The 17,158-nt window shown below is 45.3% G+C and overlaps 1 protein-coding gene across 1 annotated transcript in view; it reads right to left on the reverse strand.

Moving 5' to 3' along the window:
• LOC112994502 (lipoxygenase homology PLAT domains 1) overlaps positions 1-16,506 on the reverse strand; it is a 117,817-nt gene extending 101,311 nt beyond the window's left edge. Inside the window, exons 1-4 of the mRNA XM_026118912.2 lie at positions 16,450-16,506; positions 15,435-15,619; positions 2,511-2,609; positions 839-987 (exon numbers count right to left, since the gene is read on the reverse strand). Of these exons, the coding sequence (XP_025974697.2) occupies positions 839-987; positions 2,511-2,609; positions 15,435-15,555 (369 nt within the window). The 5' untranslated portion in view covers positions 15,556-15,619; positions 16,450-16,506. The remainder of the gene's footprint in view (positions 1-838; positions 988-2,510; positions 2,610-15,434; positions 15,620-16,449) is intronic.
• Positions 16,507-17,158: the final 652 nt, after the last annotated feature.

A 17,158-nucleotide genomic window follows, 5' to 3' on the forward strand; every position in this document is an offset into this window, starting at 1 on the left:
GCATGTGCTAATATTTGCATATGTAATACATCAAACCATCCTGTTATTGAGGTTTTACAAATTTGGGGTCAGATCTTCAATGGATTAGAGCCAACTGTGTTAAATGACACCGGCACAGGAAAGAAAATGAGGTTAGAGGAAAGGCTCATTGATTTCTCCTTTTACAATATTTTTTCAGCCATTTCACTAAAAGCTGCAATGCCTTCATGCCTTAAAGCAGGGGATTAAAATGTGGAGGAAAGTGGGAGTGGAAGACAGGTGTCTTTGTGGCAAATTTATCATTTGCTGTGCCAATGATAAATCACTTAAATTTGGCCAAGATATAAGACTTTGCAAATTTCCAATATGAACAAACTCAGTAGGTATTTCTTAGAGTCTGGTATCTTTGCTGTCTTGGTAATGAGTTAAGCTGATAAAGTCAGGAAGGCTTGGAGGCCCCAGCTTTGAGAGTGCCCCCTCATCTGTTAAAGAAGCTATGCAGTGACTGATGCAGGAGAAACAAGATTTAAGAGATTAAATTCCAGTCCTAAGAACTGGATTTTCTCACTGCCATAACATGCCCTGAGATGATGGGCAATTTACTTAAAACCGGGATGTCCCTTATTTTCTGGCTATCCCATTTTAAACCAGTGCATAGAAGCAGTGGACACACAACGGTGAGGGAAAACTGCGCTCTGAATACACAGATTATGCTGTAGACCCAGCCATCCCTCTCTGTCATCAGCCCTCCGGCCAACATCCTTACATTTCTTGGCATCAGACCGCTGAGAGGGTGAAAAGTGAGACATTTTGATCCCAGAATACCCTTATGTTAAACATCTCCTAAGGAATAACTAACCTTTGCAAGGAACCAGCCAGCAGAGCCACCCTTGTTATTATGCCCTATGTTAATTTTTCTCAACCTTCCCAGATTTGGAGCATCAAGCGTGAACTTGTCCTCTGCTCCTTTCTCAAAGTTGTCTTTGTCGTTGTCCAGTTTCCTCACACCTAAAAAATAATAATAATAAAATAGCCAAGGAGGAAAGAAAAAGTCATTGGCACATGAATGTTTGTAAATAAATAAATATTTATGAATGCCACCACTGTGACTGGACCAATCACCCTCCAGGTGCTGACTTTCTCCAACCAGGCTTCAAGGTAAGCACACAGGACTTCATAGTCTAATAAAAAGGCAGCTTTTCTTGAGCACACAAAAGACCAGGATTTTCATGTTAACACCATAATTACTTACAGCCCTCAGAGTTTTCAAAAATATATATCCAGATGGATCTTATATTTTTTCCTACCATCACATACTCCCTTTATTTTTAATGTCTTCAAAAATTTCCCAACTGTTTAAAAAGGGTTTGGCCACAAGCTGCAGATTTTGGCATTTGAGGACACAGGATTTTTTTTTTGCTGCGTTATACAGGAAGGATTTATTTACAAATTAGGATCCAGCCTGGGATATTTTCCAGACCTCGCCTTTATGAAAAGTATTAAAGCGCTGACCCCTGATGCAACCAAGACAGTTATGGTGCTGGTTACAGTACAAGTGGGATCACGTCCACCCAAGGCACCCTGCAGAATCGGTGCAGGGAAAGGCGGCAGAGGGCAATTCATCCCACCTCCCTCTGAAGGGGATGAATCACTTTTCTAGACATGTTGATTCTCTATATTGATTTGACAGGGTGCCTGGACAACCAGCGTGAATTTAGACACCCGCCTTCAGATGTCTCAAGTGAGACCAGATGAATCCCCTTGTAAAAGCCTGTAGACTTAATCAAGGATGAAACCCATCCAGTAGGTTTTATAATCTGCTCAAGGATGCTCGGCAGGCATATCATTATTCCTTGAATTTGACATGATAGAAGAGAGAGTATTTGCTAGGTGTATCTCCAGGACTTTCCATCTGTTTCTTTCCATAACAGAATGCAGATTTTGGTCTGGGCGAATCTTTTATTACCATTCAGTTAAAAAACATCATTTTAAAAAAATCGAATTGAACTGCCTAGATCCCCGTTTTAATATAATGCACATAAAACCAAAAAAAGCAGTAACTACCGCTATCAAATCAAAGCCAGGTAACATGAATGTTGGTCAGATTATCCTTCAAAACAGTCAGGCAGGCTCAGCCACAACCTATGCCACACCGACAGGACGTCACCCCTCCCGCTTCACAGAAAGGGTCTGACACTCAGCTCTCGCTGCGTGCACTGTAAATAACACATCTGTATCAGATCCCTTAGTGGACCGGCACTTATTGCACCCGTTTATGCTTTTTCCTACGATTTTTTTTCTGGTGGTAGGTGATCACAGACGTGCTCACAGTCCAGCTACGACCGCTCCTCCGCAGACGCAGCTTGGGGGAACCGTGGATGTGAGAAACCCTAGTGCCAACAACACCATTTGTTGTGCCTGTCGCTCAGCCAAATTATTCTGCATTCGCCAGATTGCTGCTGTGTGTTGTTCAGATCACGGGCCTGCAGAGCAGGAAGAAATATTTTAGGAAACGATTTGCATTTGAATACCTGTGTCTCCTTTCTCACCGAAGATATTAATGAAGACATCTGCATCTGTTCCGCTGCCACTAACATCACCAGTGAAAACTCGGACCACATATTTGTTTACTGCAAAGAGAGAGGCAGAAATCCCAATACATTAATAATGCAAACTACAGTTTGACACAAAACATAACAGTACAAATCAATTCGTGCTGTGCTCTACTGTCTTGGAAGCGTGTCCGAACCATGTCTCCTGGATCGTGTACGCTGACCCCCAAATCACTTCTCTCTTCTCCACGAGATGAATAAAACCCACAGACAGAGCTCGGGCACCTTGAACATTCACTGCCCAGAGCAAGGGAAACAGATCACTCAGCTCCTGGCCTTGATGTTGAAAGTTCAAATAGATGAGAGAATCATAATTTTTACCCTCATTTACTGATCACACCAACTAAAGTATGAACTATCTCAGCTAACTTTATTGGCTCATTTTCCTCAGAGATTTCGATAAACAAAGCTACAAATGCTAAAGCTTCAAAATTCACTTCCTGCCCTCAGGCAATTCAGTTCAGAAACCAGTTACTCGCTAGACCTGTTCTTTAGCCTAGATAGATGACAGAGGGCATTAAAATTCAGCCCAAGTCTTGTCTAGATCATCATCTTGTTACAATAACGATAAGAGAGATTTTACCTACCAGGGAAGCAGAAATTTCCAACTGTTCACCTAACAACACTGGCAAACTGCAAAGTTTATTCAAGTCTTACAGAAACACAGCCCTTGGCAAATAATGTTCTTTGCAACCTATCTTCAGCCAGCAACACTCACTCTCAGATGAACTGTTTTGTCCCGTCACCCCCACAAAGCTCTGTGGCCTTCTGAGCCTCTTAAAGAGAAGAGGTGGAAAATGAAGCATGAATATCAATATACATATATATAAAAAATATATGTACATATGTTATATCCCAGAGGATACGTACAGAGCAGTGTTTTGAAAAGCCAACATCTAATGGCATGTTCTTCTCCGAAGATACCAGCACACACCAGGTCTGTTTTCGCTAGGCACATTCTTGGGGAAAAGCTTTCCCCGGCTGCCTCAGTCACCCATCTCCTTTTCCATGCATGATGCCGGGTCGTGGGTCAGGTTGGAAACTCCTTTGCCAGGCGCATCCACGCACAGTTAGGGGAGAAGCATGTCTAGGCTTCCTGGCCGATGCTGGGAATATGTTTTCTCAGGAGCTATGGACCATCACAGACCCCTGGGTTACCGCTCACAGAGCGAGGTACCTGCCTCCTCCACCATAAACACACTCTAGTGTATGTTAAAAAATTATGCTAAAAAGCAGCAGAGACTTTGGTGCACGCAATCACCATGAGGCAAAGGCTGCAAGAACAAACATATGAGAAGCAGCTGTTGGACCATTCCCGGAGTTACAAGCACGCTCTCAGCTCCTGGGGTGAGGGCTACAAGGGCAGACCCCAAGCAGAGGAGAAAATCACCTACCATGGCTTAATGAACGTGCTCTGAAAAGTCTGAAAATCGATCTGACGTTCTTGACGCCCTGCCACAAAACTGACCAACACAGATAAAATAATAATGATAAAAATGCAATAAATACCAAATAACAAGAAGAAGGGTAGAGCTGGGCTCAGAAAATGCCTTAACATTTCTCTTCATCTCTTTTCCTTCAGTGTGTGGAGCTCTAACGACCTTCTAGAGATGAGCCAACCTCAAAGGATCTTATTTGCATTAGCCAAGGATAGAGATAGTACAATTTACAACTCCCATTTGGCTACTAAACCTCTCTAACTAAAAGTGACCCTTTGTACATTGGGATCTTTAATCACAGACTACATTTTTCAAAACATTTTGCTCCATGCACCGCCTCTGCAATATTTATTCTGATGTCAGTGATTAATTTTCTACTCTTCTTCTCAGGGGCCAGAAGAGCCTGATGGGATAAAAAGATCCACAAAAGGAAGAGCATCCGCTGGTGAAGTTAGATTGCCACTGTAGGATCAGGCTTTATGTCTCTAAAATATAGACCAGAAGGATACCTGAACAGATGCAGAGCATCAAGGAGGACAAGCAGAGAACAGAGAAATACTGGTATAATTCTGTGCCAGGTCCAAGGCTTGAAAGGTTTTTCCAACAGCTCTATAATTCAAATCTAAGGTATATAGTGTCATGAGTTGACAACCAGCTTGGAAAACTGAGTGTTACTGGGCTACAAGGGCTTTACTCTGTCCCCTCAAATAGGAGTGGGGCTGGAGCGCACAGCACCAAGCTTGGATGCCTCTTCTCCTTGCAGATGTATTGCAAAGCTACTGCAGGGGCATTTGCAGTACAAGGGAAATATTTATACTAAGAAGTTTTCCCCTTTTCCATATGTTCCCAGCTCTGAAACTATACCCACACAAACCAGTCCCCATACCTGCCCCGCACAGCTCTGAGAAATTCAAGACTTAGCCTCAGCAGAGAGAGCAGCACTTCATTCTGCCCAGGGGTCCTTTCGCACTTCACGTATCAGCACATCTTCCAGAATTAAATGGTGGAGGTGCAAATTTAAATAGAAATGGATGCTACGTCTTGAAAAGGCAGTGAGGATTTAGCTGCTAGAAGCATGCAGGAAAAGGCTCTCATTGCAGCCAGGCAACGATCTGGCTGAAGTCAAGTACTCTTCATTTTAAGCATGGGTGGATGTTGTTCCTTATTCTGCAAGCTCTTAATCATGCATTATTTAAAACAGTAACATCATCTTTTTCAAAAATATCCACTTGGCTTTTTTTAATCTCAGTGCACGGCTCAGAGTTCATCCGTAAAACAGAGATCAAGATGTTGCCTGGAGATTTTCTCTGGATGCTTCTCCTAGCACCGGGAACATGCAAAATGCTAATGAACAGCTGATAAAAGCTGTGACTCCATCTAGCTGTGTAGGCTCACTGCGGCACAGGCGCCGGGAAGGGAGCTTTCCTCGAACCGAAATTAGCAGCATCAGAGGCAAGAGCTGCAAGATGCCGCAAGCCCGACAGCCCGCAAAAATTTGGTAGCAAGCACCGTAGCTGCCTTCTCCTGTCCACCCTCTCTCCTGCAGCCCGGCCGTCCCAGGAAGGCCGCAGCAGTCGGTGCCAAGATGCCGTCCCTGGGAAGCAGCGGGGCGGCACTAACAGATATGACCCCGCTGCATTAATTTAGCAGAAGTGTGACAGGCGAGCGGCTTGTCTGTCACTAATCAACTCAGCCACAGCTTCCAGCAGCTGAAAGGGAAGATTAATATTCTACCGAGAGCCAAGGGGGTTATTTTCGTGGAGGAGAACAGGGGAGGGCTGAGACGCCACGGGGACACAGGGCATGGCACTGCGTGTGGGGGGAAGGCCGTGGGGCTGCAGCCCTCCCTTCTAGGGCTGCCCCACTGACACCTCCGTCCCGAGGATGCGGGGTGCAGCGCTAGCTTAACACCCTGCCCAGGCTCTTCTCATTCAGCCCACACCACCCCTGGGTGCTCTCATCCACCCTCCCTCCTGCCGAGGACCACAGAAAATGCATGGACACACCCCAGCCAAATTTGAGGGCCATGTTGTTGTTTCCCCCTTTGGTTAAACTCAGGCCTTCCTTCCACCTTCAAACTGCAGCTGACTGCTCACCTGTGCGATGTTCATCTGTTAATGCAATTTATTTAGCAATATGATGTCGTAGTCGCTTGACATGCCGCAGGACAGAGTTGCCCGAGGAAATCTTGTGGCTAGCATTATCTGGGGCCCTTGCTGGGGCGTTCATGGACAAGCTGATGAATTCAAAGCAGCAGGAGCACCAGATCCAGGCAGGGAAGCAAAGCCAACCACGTTCCAGTACGAAGAGCTACCACCTCCCACGGGGCACAGCAAGCTCTCTGTAGGCATCTCTGCCTGCCTCCCTCGCGCATGACCTGCGGTGGAGCAGGATGACAGCACAGCATCCACAGCTAAGGAACGTCACAGCTGTCAGACGTAACACGCACTGAGTTAAAAGCGGGAGACCAAGTCGTAGACGGCCCTGGATTCTCCTTGTAAGGCAACTTGTAGCAATTACTTTTCTGTTCGCAAAGTGCTCCCAAGGGTAGCAATGTTTAAGATCCACCCTGTGCTGGTCAGCACTGAAGAGGCGGATTTGGGACCAGAGAGGGTGGAATGAGCAGGGAGGAGGCATGGCTACTGTCTCTGAATTGTTACAGCTGCCAAAGAAATAAATTTGTGGTTAGGATGAAAAGCAGAAGAATTGGTCCTAGAGGAGGAGGCAAGACAGTTTCAATGCCTGACTCCACTGAAAGCTTTTCGCGTGAGCTTGAGAAGGTGGTTTAACTTCCCTATGCCTCAGTTCCTCACTGTCAGAGCAAGCCAGTAATTCCTGCCCACCAGAAACCCTCTGATGAAATATCTCCTCGCTGGAAAGCATCTGTCGAAATGGAAGCTCCTTTGTACCACTTCAGCCATTTTTCTCAGCAACAGCTGGACTTCTTGGTTAGTGCAGCCATTAAAAGGTTGGACAGCCCATGGTTAGGGCAGACAGCTGGGACCTGGAGTCCCCGATCCAACCTGATGGATTGCAATTTAATTCTCTTCCTTCCTAGGAGAGAGCCCACCACCACCAAGCTAACACCTACATGAGCTTCTCCTGGCCTGCTGGTGGAAACGTCTTATTTCGTTTTCATACAACACCACAGTATGTCTGGAGTCTCTACGAATGCTGCAGGGAGAATAAAACTCACCCAGCCCTAATCATTACACCTTTCTCTCCTGCAGCAGCGGGGACCCTAGAGATAACAAGGCAGAGGAAGACGTAACGGGAACCTGAAGCTACCTCTATTAAAGCAAACCGAGGAATCCTGTGGAGTTCAACGGGAGCCAGCTCTGCCTCTAAAACGCGGCTCCTTGTTGCATTAAACAGTTGCACATGGTTAGGGAAGATCTGTCTGTCCCTCAAGGAAAGGGCGGAATTGAAAAGACCGGTCGGGAGGTTTAGGGCGCGAGAGTAATTAATCTTTGTCAAGAGTTATCGACAGCTATCTTTCCCCATGAGCTGCACTTTCAGAGGTGAAGAACAGCTTCTTAAACAGAGGGTTCAGATTGGAAATTCAGATTACAAGCACCCCTGGAGCGCGGGGGATGCTGATGAAGGAAGAGCCCCGCGTTGCTTTCAGCCACGAGCGCGCTGCCCAAAGCGCGGTGCAAGTGGGGGAAACACCGAGCGCGTCTGCACGTCGGTGGCACGCGTTGTCCCGGGCAGCGCAGAGCCTGCGAGCTGCCACGACCCCGGGCAGCAGCTCTCTCCATGAGCCCGCTCTTAAGAGAGGTTATTGCTACTACCAAGGAAGCGTAACACATGGGAAAGGGAAATGATTAGATTTGCTCTCCTGAATATTACATTATTCTCAATTGTTGTCTCATGATCTTCCTGCCATCAGCTCAGCTGCTTGGTCTCACCGTCCAAGCCCACAGATTGCAAGATTCAGCCCCATTATGGGCAACTTTTATGTGAAATCAAAGCATGCATCAAGATGGTTAATATATTAGGATTCAGCTGGGATCATCCCTCTGCAGAGCTTGCGAGAGGCAATCTACCTCATGCAGGAGTCTTCGCTTGAGGGATATGCTAAACTGATGTTCCTACTGTGCCTTCAAAGCGATGATGACATATTGAAGTGAGCTTTAAATGACCTTGCTCAGGAGACAATAGCAGTTTAGCTGCAGAGGCATGGAGCTTAGCACGGGGTAACCCACCTTGTGACAGCACCGTGGAAATCCCTGTTCACTTAATTCTGTAAGATTTCTCATTGTTTTTCATTAGTTCAGCCCCAGGATGGGAGCCCATGGGAAAAGAAAAAAGACATTTCACAGAAGAAATATCCTTTTCCCTCCCCTCCTGCTTCCCTGAGCCTGGTATATTCGAAATTGGGGAAATCACTGAAAAGAAACTCTTGGGTAAAATTTTTTTGCTCGGAATAAAGAGTGAAACAATTTTACGGTGTTGTTCAAAATTATATTAGCACCGTACTTCAGTCTCACTTTTTATATATAATACTTTTTAAGTAAGTTACTTTATTTAAAAACTGACAGTGTAAAATAATTACAATATCTGGATATAATTGGTCAAATTTATGCCCATCTTCAGAGCCGTTCATTATCTGTTTTATACTGAATACATGTAGCTCTATATACCAGCTGTGCACAGAGATGGCTCATTCATTTCAAAATTTTTTTCTCTTGAAACAAGAGGTCCTTATTTATGTGAATTACAGGTCCCTATTTACATCCCATTTCTGAGCTCTGTGCTTCTTGTCTCCCTTCTGCTTTACAAGTCATCAGCGTTTCTTTTCATTTCTAGCTTTTCAGTTCCTCCTTGCTCTTGCCCAATTTTAGCGCTAAAAGATGAGGCAAAAAGTGCACCACAAAATGTTCCATAGCTGAATTGTTATAGGTGCGCTGGCCTAAGGGTATAAATGGCAAAGTCTGTAGGGACAGTAAAATCCTTATCAGATCAACTGATCTAGTTAGAAAACAAAACAAAACAAAAAACCCAGATTTTTCTGGATGCTAGTGTGCCTGATAGCATCACAGCTTTCTTCCAACAACATTAGTTGGGTAGTAGTAGATATTTCTCCATCTAAAATCCTTGTTTATTGAATATCAGTGTGCAGCAAAGCCTCACCCTTAATATGGGCATTTGTCATTATTCAAAAATAAAGAATTTATATTTATTTCGTAAATATATTTAGCTGCATTTGCCTGTGCTACTTATATACTTCCTGTTCTCAACATAAATAAAGTTGAGTTTTGATGAGCAGCTAACACCCATTAATATTTTGTTGCCCTACCCCAGATCTCCTCCTTTTTCTCCGACCTTCCAAATCCTCAGAAACACCTTCTTTTGGTTTTTTGTTCATTAAAGCTTCCAGAACATGACAGCACGTTTTGAATCATGACCCAGGGGTGGCAGAAGAAGTCCCACTCTTAGCACACAAGACTCTCCAGATCTGATGCTTTGTAAAACAAGGCTACAAAGCCCATCAGATGTCACCTGCTGGTTTCTCACATCCAAAATGCTGTTTTTTAATCATAGCTTCCAACACCAGTACATTACTGAGAAATATTGGCTGCAGCTTCAGCTCAGATCCAGTCCAGCCCTTAGGCACATACGTCTCCCTTTGGGACAGGATGGACTTAGCTACTGACTCAAAGTCAAGGGTGTGCATCAATACCTGGTGCCCCAAGGGTTTTCTCGAACCCGAGCCAGGTCAGTCACTCATAAGTCTTCAACTCCGCCAGCATTAAAACCTTGGACAACGAACTGTGAAGCCTTACTAGATGCTTCCTCCCCAGAAGAAAGAAATAAAACAACTCATATTCCTAGCTCAAATATATGAGTTTTAGGTCCTAGTGGACCTAAAAGACTCAGAGAATATCTATGACACGTTAACTCTATGTGCACTCACACAGATGCTCTCAAAAGCATACCAGGCAGAGAAGTCAGTGTAGTCTGCTCCTTTGTATGGACAAACTGCCTTCATAACAGCATTTTAAGGAAACTGTTCTCCAGTTCTCTTTGCCTGTGGTGTTCTCCTCTGATCCACCATGAACACGGCCCATCCCCGTCTACTTGGGTGATCTCATTACCCCTCTCCTACATGAGGACAGACCAGTTACTCAAGGAAATGCATGAAAGACTAATAGATTGGGGCTGACCTACAACTTGATCAACTGAACTTCTCGCTTTTGTAATTGTAACAAATATTGTTCTTATTTTTTTAAAGACCAGACTACCCTCTCCATACATAAGCACACTGGCACATCTCATCACTAATCTGCCTTTACTGGTATCCAGTTCCCAGTTGCTCGGTGTGACATTCTAGGCATATCTTCATAGGCATAACATTGCAGGGTGCAACCTCTCTGAAAGGCATAATATATCAGCTCTGAATCAGCTCAGAATTAGTGTGACCACTGATCTTCCCATTTAAAGCTGGTTCTTGTCACAGTGAGGCAGAAAGCCCATGTCTGCCTGCTAAAAGACCATGCACACTTACCCCTGGATACAGCACAGCTACGCCTAACCTGGACTTGGGATCCGTTTTTGCCATATGACTAGTAAAAATTAGAAAAAAACAGTGACCAATGCCTGGCACTTTTAAGTCGTGGAATAATGAATGCAGTGCGACTGAGTTGGGTGCTCCCATTCTCAAGGTCCAGGTGCGCAATGTGTTGTGTCTGCCCTGCTCTCCAGAACGGTGCTCGATAACACACCCACTGTAAACACCATCATTATTATTAGGCCAGATAAGATTAAACTTTACCCAGAAAAGGTGTTATTACCACTGAAGTGAGTGGAGTAGTTACACAGTCTGAGTTCACACACAGTTCTGCCTTATTGTGAATACACAGCCTTGAAAGGGTTGGACATGAACTGTTGTCTGATGCACATTTATGGCCTATTGTGTCCAGTCTTAAACAATTTAGGAGTGCTGATGGCCAAGGAGCCAGCTGGAAATCAGGCCTTGGCTCTGAACTTTGTTTGCAACAGCCAGGTTGGCAAGACTTGATGAAAATTTGACAGGTCAGCATTCATTTCAATCACACAAAAGTCTAAATCCATTTTCAGGTATTTGAGCCCTTGCAAATGGTTTTAAGCACCAGGCGAGTAAATTCCCCCTTTGGAAATGATTGTTGCTTCTTTCTCTCGGTCAGAGAGTGCATGCAGAGAATTGTTCTGGTAAGGGAGGGATTTCAATCTTCCATCCAGGCTCATGGCTAACTAATACATCTCATCTGGTCCTAGCTAACCTCAGCCCCTTTGGCAAATGCAGACAAAATACAGCCTTGCAGAAAATATTCCAGCACTGCATCCTGAGACCGTTCAGCCCAACTGAACCCAAATCTCTGGACTCCCTGCTTTCCAGCTGGGAGATAAAAGCTGTACACATCACATGCAGGGATGGAGAAATCCTCCCGCCTTAGCAGTTCCTGCAGGCAGTGCCAAGCCCAGCTCTGAGGGTCACCTTTTGCCACAGTGCGGGAACCACCACGGCGTGGACCATGAGTGTGGGAGACATGAGTCCTCTTGTGGGATGACCTAAAGGCTCTTAATCCACAGTCTGCAGAGCAGATAGTGACAAGAATATCCTGGTTTTTTTTCCTTTATCCTTATTTCTCAGCCACGATTTTAAAAGACAGTGCCAAAATGGGAGAGGCAGATTAGCATCTTTGCCAGTTCCATCATCAGCTCTCTCCTGAGCCTGGTAAACTGCCAACTTATCCTAACTTTGGTCATGTTTTTTGTGGCATGCCTGCACTAACAATCACCCGGACTATCACTTAACTTTTCCCATAGGCTGATAAAACTTCCCACCACAAGCAAACTGGGCTGAGAACAGAGCAGGCTGCAGGCATCTGGCAACGGCCTGGGAACGAGCTCCCACATTTTATTGGGTTTTGCACTTCCCCGGGTCAGTACGTCTTATTAGGGCACCTACAAGCTATTGCAAACGTTGTCCTCCCCCAACCACCGTTCACCGTTCAGCATAACGGCTCAGCCACAGTCAGGCAAACCAAAGGCTTCAGAAGCTCGAGGCAAGCAGCGTAACGCCGCACAACAGCCCTTCCTTGTAATTAATACCTGTAATGTAAGTTAATCCTGGCTGCCAATAGCAGCTGCTGGGTAAATAAGTCTGTGGCACTACCGCTGTCAAAGGGCCACGGGCATACGATGCCGCGCATATGAATGCAGGGAACAGAAGAGCATTCAAGCAGGAGCGCTGAAAATGTAACCTGCTCTCCTTGAGAAACGCGTGGCATTTGACAGGGAAAAGACAGGAGCTGTATTATTCAAATAAGTAAATGCAGTCACTCAGCTGTCTGCAATCATTAAGTCTTCCTGCCATCCCCAGCAAGTCTGTCTGGCTCATGAAAAGCTCTCCACTTTCCTTTTCTTCTTTTGTCCAATTTTTCAGTTGTATGCTGGCTATTGCTGGGGAACGTATTCTTTTCTGCCTTTTTTATAACACTTCTATTTTCTCCCTTAAATTAACCTCTTCGAAGCTCACAGCCCTGTGGGGATCCACTGGCTCACCTGTGCTCCTCACCAAGAAAGAGGCCGAGTCTCGCCGTGACTTGGCCAGGTTTTGGTCCAAACACCAACCAGCCCCTTCAAATACAAAGCCTCTACAGAGCTTCAACGAAGCAAAGCTTAACAAAACAGAATCAGTGCATCTTTCTCCAGTCCACCTCCCACACATATCACAGAAAACATGCACGTCCCAGCAGCAACCTCCAGTTCAAGGTAGGAAGATAAATCCTCAGGACAAAGATGATAGAGCTCTCTGGGAGGAGATCAAAAGCTGAAGATGTTGTAGGTGAGGGAACACGGAAAAAAGGTTTTTTGGTTACCTCCAAAAAATGTACCAGACTGAAGCAGGAAATGGAGCATGAAAGCAAAGCGCAAGGCTAAAGTCTGACATCAGTGCCTGAATGGTTCACAGAGCAGAACTAAAGACAGAAGGGAAACAATGACTCAAGAAACATGACAAAAAAGAGACCAGAGTGGCACTGAACCCTGCTAATCAGCACACAGCCTTAAAAGGGAGCAAGGCACATAGCTACAGGCACATGAAATCACCAAACCACATAATTATGCATTTGTCTAGTAGCCTGGAAAATATGAGTACTCTTAGAGTAAACACCTCTGTTTAATCCATCTGAAAGAAAGAAACAAATTTAGGGCAAACAGCTTGCACCTACGAAGGAAATCATCTCGCCATCTCATTTCAGACCTCTACAGATTCAGAGGGAGCCAAAATGAGTCCAGACAAATTCACCTTTGCAGTTGACAGCTCACCTCAGCAGCCCGGGAATGTTTATCTGCCATTAATTATGGTTCAAGGGCAATGGCAACCTGAGAGAGCTGAGCGAACCCTCTCCTCTTACAGATTCGTACCTGTCGCCTGGAAGGCGTCCAAGCCTTCGCCCGTGTCTCTGGCCTCAGCTCAACTCCCCATGTTTCCCTGGAGGGGCTGCAAAACTGCGGTGCTTCAAAGCAGCATTTTCGACCCGATCAGGGAGGTGTGAACACACATGCTTCTGACAAATATCTGGTTGTATCTCTTCTTTCACACTCTTAAGGTGGGGGACAATCTTATCTGTATTTGCCCTGGACGTACAGCACCAAGCGTGTCGTCAGCAGTTGGTATATAACATCAAACCACTTCTCCAGAGGAGCGAGCGCTTGGGACTAGCATCGCAGCGGACAAAATACAAAGCTGCTCCAGCAATTTCATTGGAGCTATGCTGATTTTTACCAGCTGAAGGTTTAGCCCACAGATTTTTTTCCTGCCAAGAGACAGGTGTTGAACAGGGTGGAGGAAACCACTTGCGCTCATTTGAATCCGCTCTCCCAGGCAGAAACAATAATAAATTCAAAGAAAGTGTTGTGTTGTTTCAAGATCTATTGAGTAGTTGACTTCCTCCTCGAGGGACCCCTCTTTAATTGCATATTGCTTTGACTCATACACCACCTCCTCCTGACCCCTCCCGCCCCTCAAGTATCTTTAACTCTTCCCTTTCTCAGGCTGAATGGGTAAAAGAGCAGTAAAGCAAGCATTTGCTGGGTGGGTTTTTGGCAGAGCATCCCCAGACATTATTTCATTCCCCTATGGCAACCACCCTGGAGAGTTCTGCGCCTATAAAATGCTTCCACATACATTTTTTGTCAATGGATATTATTAGTGTATGTCAGCTCATGCAGTATCCTTTAATATTTGCATCTTCAACATATTAAAACTGCCTTAGGAGGTCACATCTTACTAGTGTGTGTGGGGAATTGTCTAATAATCCATGGACAAACAGCATCACGGCACATTGTTTCAATGTTAACTTTAAACAGAATCCTAATAAAAATAACAATTCTTTGCCTTTCTAGAGCATCTATCAATGCTCAAAGCACTTTACTGCAGTTGGCATTAAACCATTTCTACCGAAAAAAAAAAGGCCTGAAGTGTTCATGTTGACAGCGCTAGGGCAAAAAAATTACTACTAATTGTCAAAAAGATGTGACACTATCAAAAGCACGAGCTTCCCCTCTTTTCCAAACTGTGCCTTTCCTTTCCCTCACACTTGTGGCTAATGATGGCAACACTTTGCTTTCCATGCCCATTTTTAGACTTCCAGAAAGGAGTGGTGCATTGGTGGGGTCATGAGGAAAACACGACTTGGTTTCCTCGTTAACAGTTGGAGCTAAACTGCCGACATACCACCTGAGGTGGATTTGCTGGCTCAGCTTTCACATCTCGATCATCTTCCCTCTCACGTTACACGCACCATACCTCACCACATGGCCTACACGCTGGTATCAATTTGGGAGTACATGTCTGGTTTGCAAGCTGTCCTGGCTCCATTTCAACATCATTAGCTTAAAACCACTCTGAAAAATAGGCACCGGTTCAATATGGATATCATACACATTCAGTAAACTGGTGTAGAGTTATAGAGAGGGGGTTGGCTTGTTTATGGAAATTTCCTGTGGGTCGTTACCAGAGACTGGAAACACTTAACGTCATGCACGGCATTGCAATCACGCTGTCTCTTCCAGCAACACACAGTGATGCTGGCTACATCTTCTGGGGTGCGGTACATCTCATACATTTTTAGTCATTTAGTCTAATTTAAAGTAGTCATCTTGGCTTATTCTGTACTCAACAAACAAGAGAAGCATCTCCATGTGGTAGCCCAAAGATGTCAGGTCTAATGCTGGAAGAAAGACTTACCCTCTGGAGGCATCTTCCTGTATCTCTCTCCACTGAACAATGAAAAAACTTAAATAAATTAGCTTAGACTAAATGGTTAACTTTGATGTGGCTGAGGTCATATGAAAGCAACCCTGCCCTTTCTGAGGAGAAAGCAGAAAGCCGAGCTTTTGGGGAAACCCTTACTTTTGGGCACGTCCATGGGGTTCAGGCTGCCGATGAGATCCCTGACGTACAGTCCGTCTCCATCCTCCTTGCTCAGCCAGTTGTTGCACGGGAAGTAGAAACGGAGGTGAGGTCTGTTCATGTCCGTCACTATCACGCGGTCGAGGAACCAGCCTGCGTTCAGCCCGGTGTTGTCGTGCTCGATCCTAGAGAAGGAACAAACCGTGTGTGAGGGCCTGGATTTGGTATTTTGATGAAGACTGGCAACCAGCGCAATAATTTTGTGCAATATTTTATTTAGGCAAAATTAGAGTAAGTATACCCCAACTGGCTACTGTGGCCTGGCTATCCAAAGCATTTCACGGGACTCACGCACCTCCACGGGGTATTCTGTAAAAGAACAACCTTCCGTCTGTGCTTGTGGGCAGATGTCATATGTGTGTATTTGTGCTACCACCTGCAAGGGGATGCACGCAAACATACACACGAGTGCCTGTTCATTCAACATTTGCATTCGTTCACCTTATATTACATCTAAAACACATGTAACAATCCCCCCCCACCCCATACCCCTTGTGCTCCCTTTTCTTCTTACTCCATTTTATCCACCTCTTCCCATTTTCCCAACTTTCTGTGGATCACTTACTAATTTTTGTTTTATATAAGTCAATCAGGAGGTGATTAAACATAACGGTTATCATTTTTATTACCCTAATTCAGCAAAAGGGAACGGCAAACCCTTTTTCCCTCAACAGGACATAAAAACAATCCTAACTGCTTTTCTGCGTGATTGCATATGACAGAAATAGAATTCTTGGTGGGGAACGTGGATGGTTATAAGCAATACCGTAGGTGATTTCACGCTTCAGTTCAAATCTTAGGCAGTAAACAAGCTTTTACCACCCCTTAACTTCACCTTGATAGAAGCATGTCCGCGAGTAATGAATAAAACGTGGCAACGCTGCAACCTCCATTGCCTATCATCCGATTAGCACCTCGCGGAGCAGGTATCGCGGTAGTAATGTTATGCAGGTACCTTATTTTCTTTATTTGTCCGACGTTGTTGGTTTTCACTCGGAACACATCTGTCTTGCTCCTCTCGAAGGCCGTGCTGCTCCTGTAACACACGGGCACCGAGAGCTAGGTCAACGAAAGAGCAACCTTGCCAGCAAATACGTGCCGCGGCTTATCTGAGCACTAGCGTTTAAGGACGAAGAACTGTCATTTTTAGCACCGGCCAAACCTACTTTCCAATGTCCTCTTTCTCCTGACAGGCCTTGGGTGGCTTTAAGTACTGATGTTTAACGAGGGAGCAGACCTTTTCCCTTCTCAAACCCTAAGAGCCTTTGCAGAAGCTGAGATTGAAATTTTGGGGGGGGAATGCAATGCTGGCCCAAGCAGATGCAAGCCTTGGATCACATTCCATATCTCCTCCAATAATAAGGCAGGACAAAGACTTTCAAAATCCTCAGCTAAATCACCGGGCAAGGTAAGAGCTGTGGGAGCACATTAGACTTTCCCCTTAGCAAGGGGCTTTCAGGGGTCTCCAAGAAAAATTGGCAGTGAGGTCATTTCAAGGCAGCACCGATCAGGCAATAATTAAGAACCTCAGCTCTTTTTGATGGCACCTCACCTAGGGCTCCTCACCCCTGCTAACCCACCCGTCGGTTACTAAAACACGGGAGCCACCAGCAAAAATGCTCAGCCCTTGCAGTGGAAGCAGTGTGGAAGATGCCTCCCTCACT

This window comes from Dromaius novaehollandiae, chromosome W (genome assembly GCF_036370855.1).
Source record: "Dromaius novaehollandiae isolate bDroNov1 chromosome W, bDroNov1.hap1, whole genome shotgun sequence".
NCBI lineage: Eukaryota > Metazoa > Chordata > Aves > Casuariiformes > Dromaiidae > Dromaius > Dromaius novaehollandiae.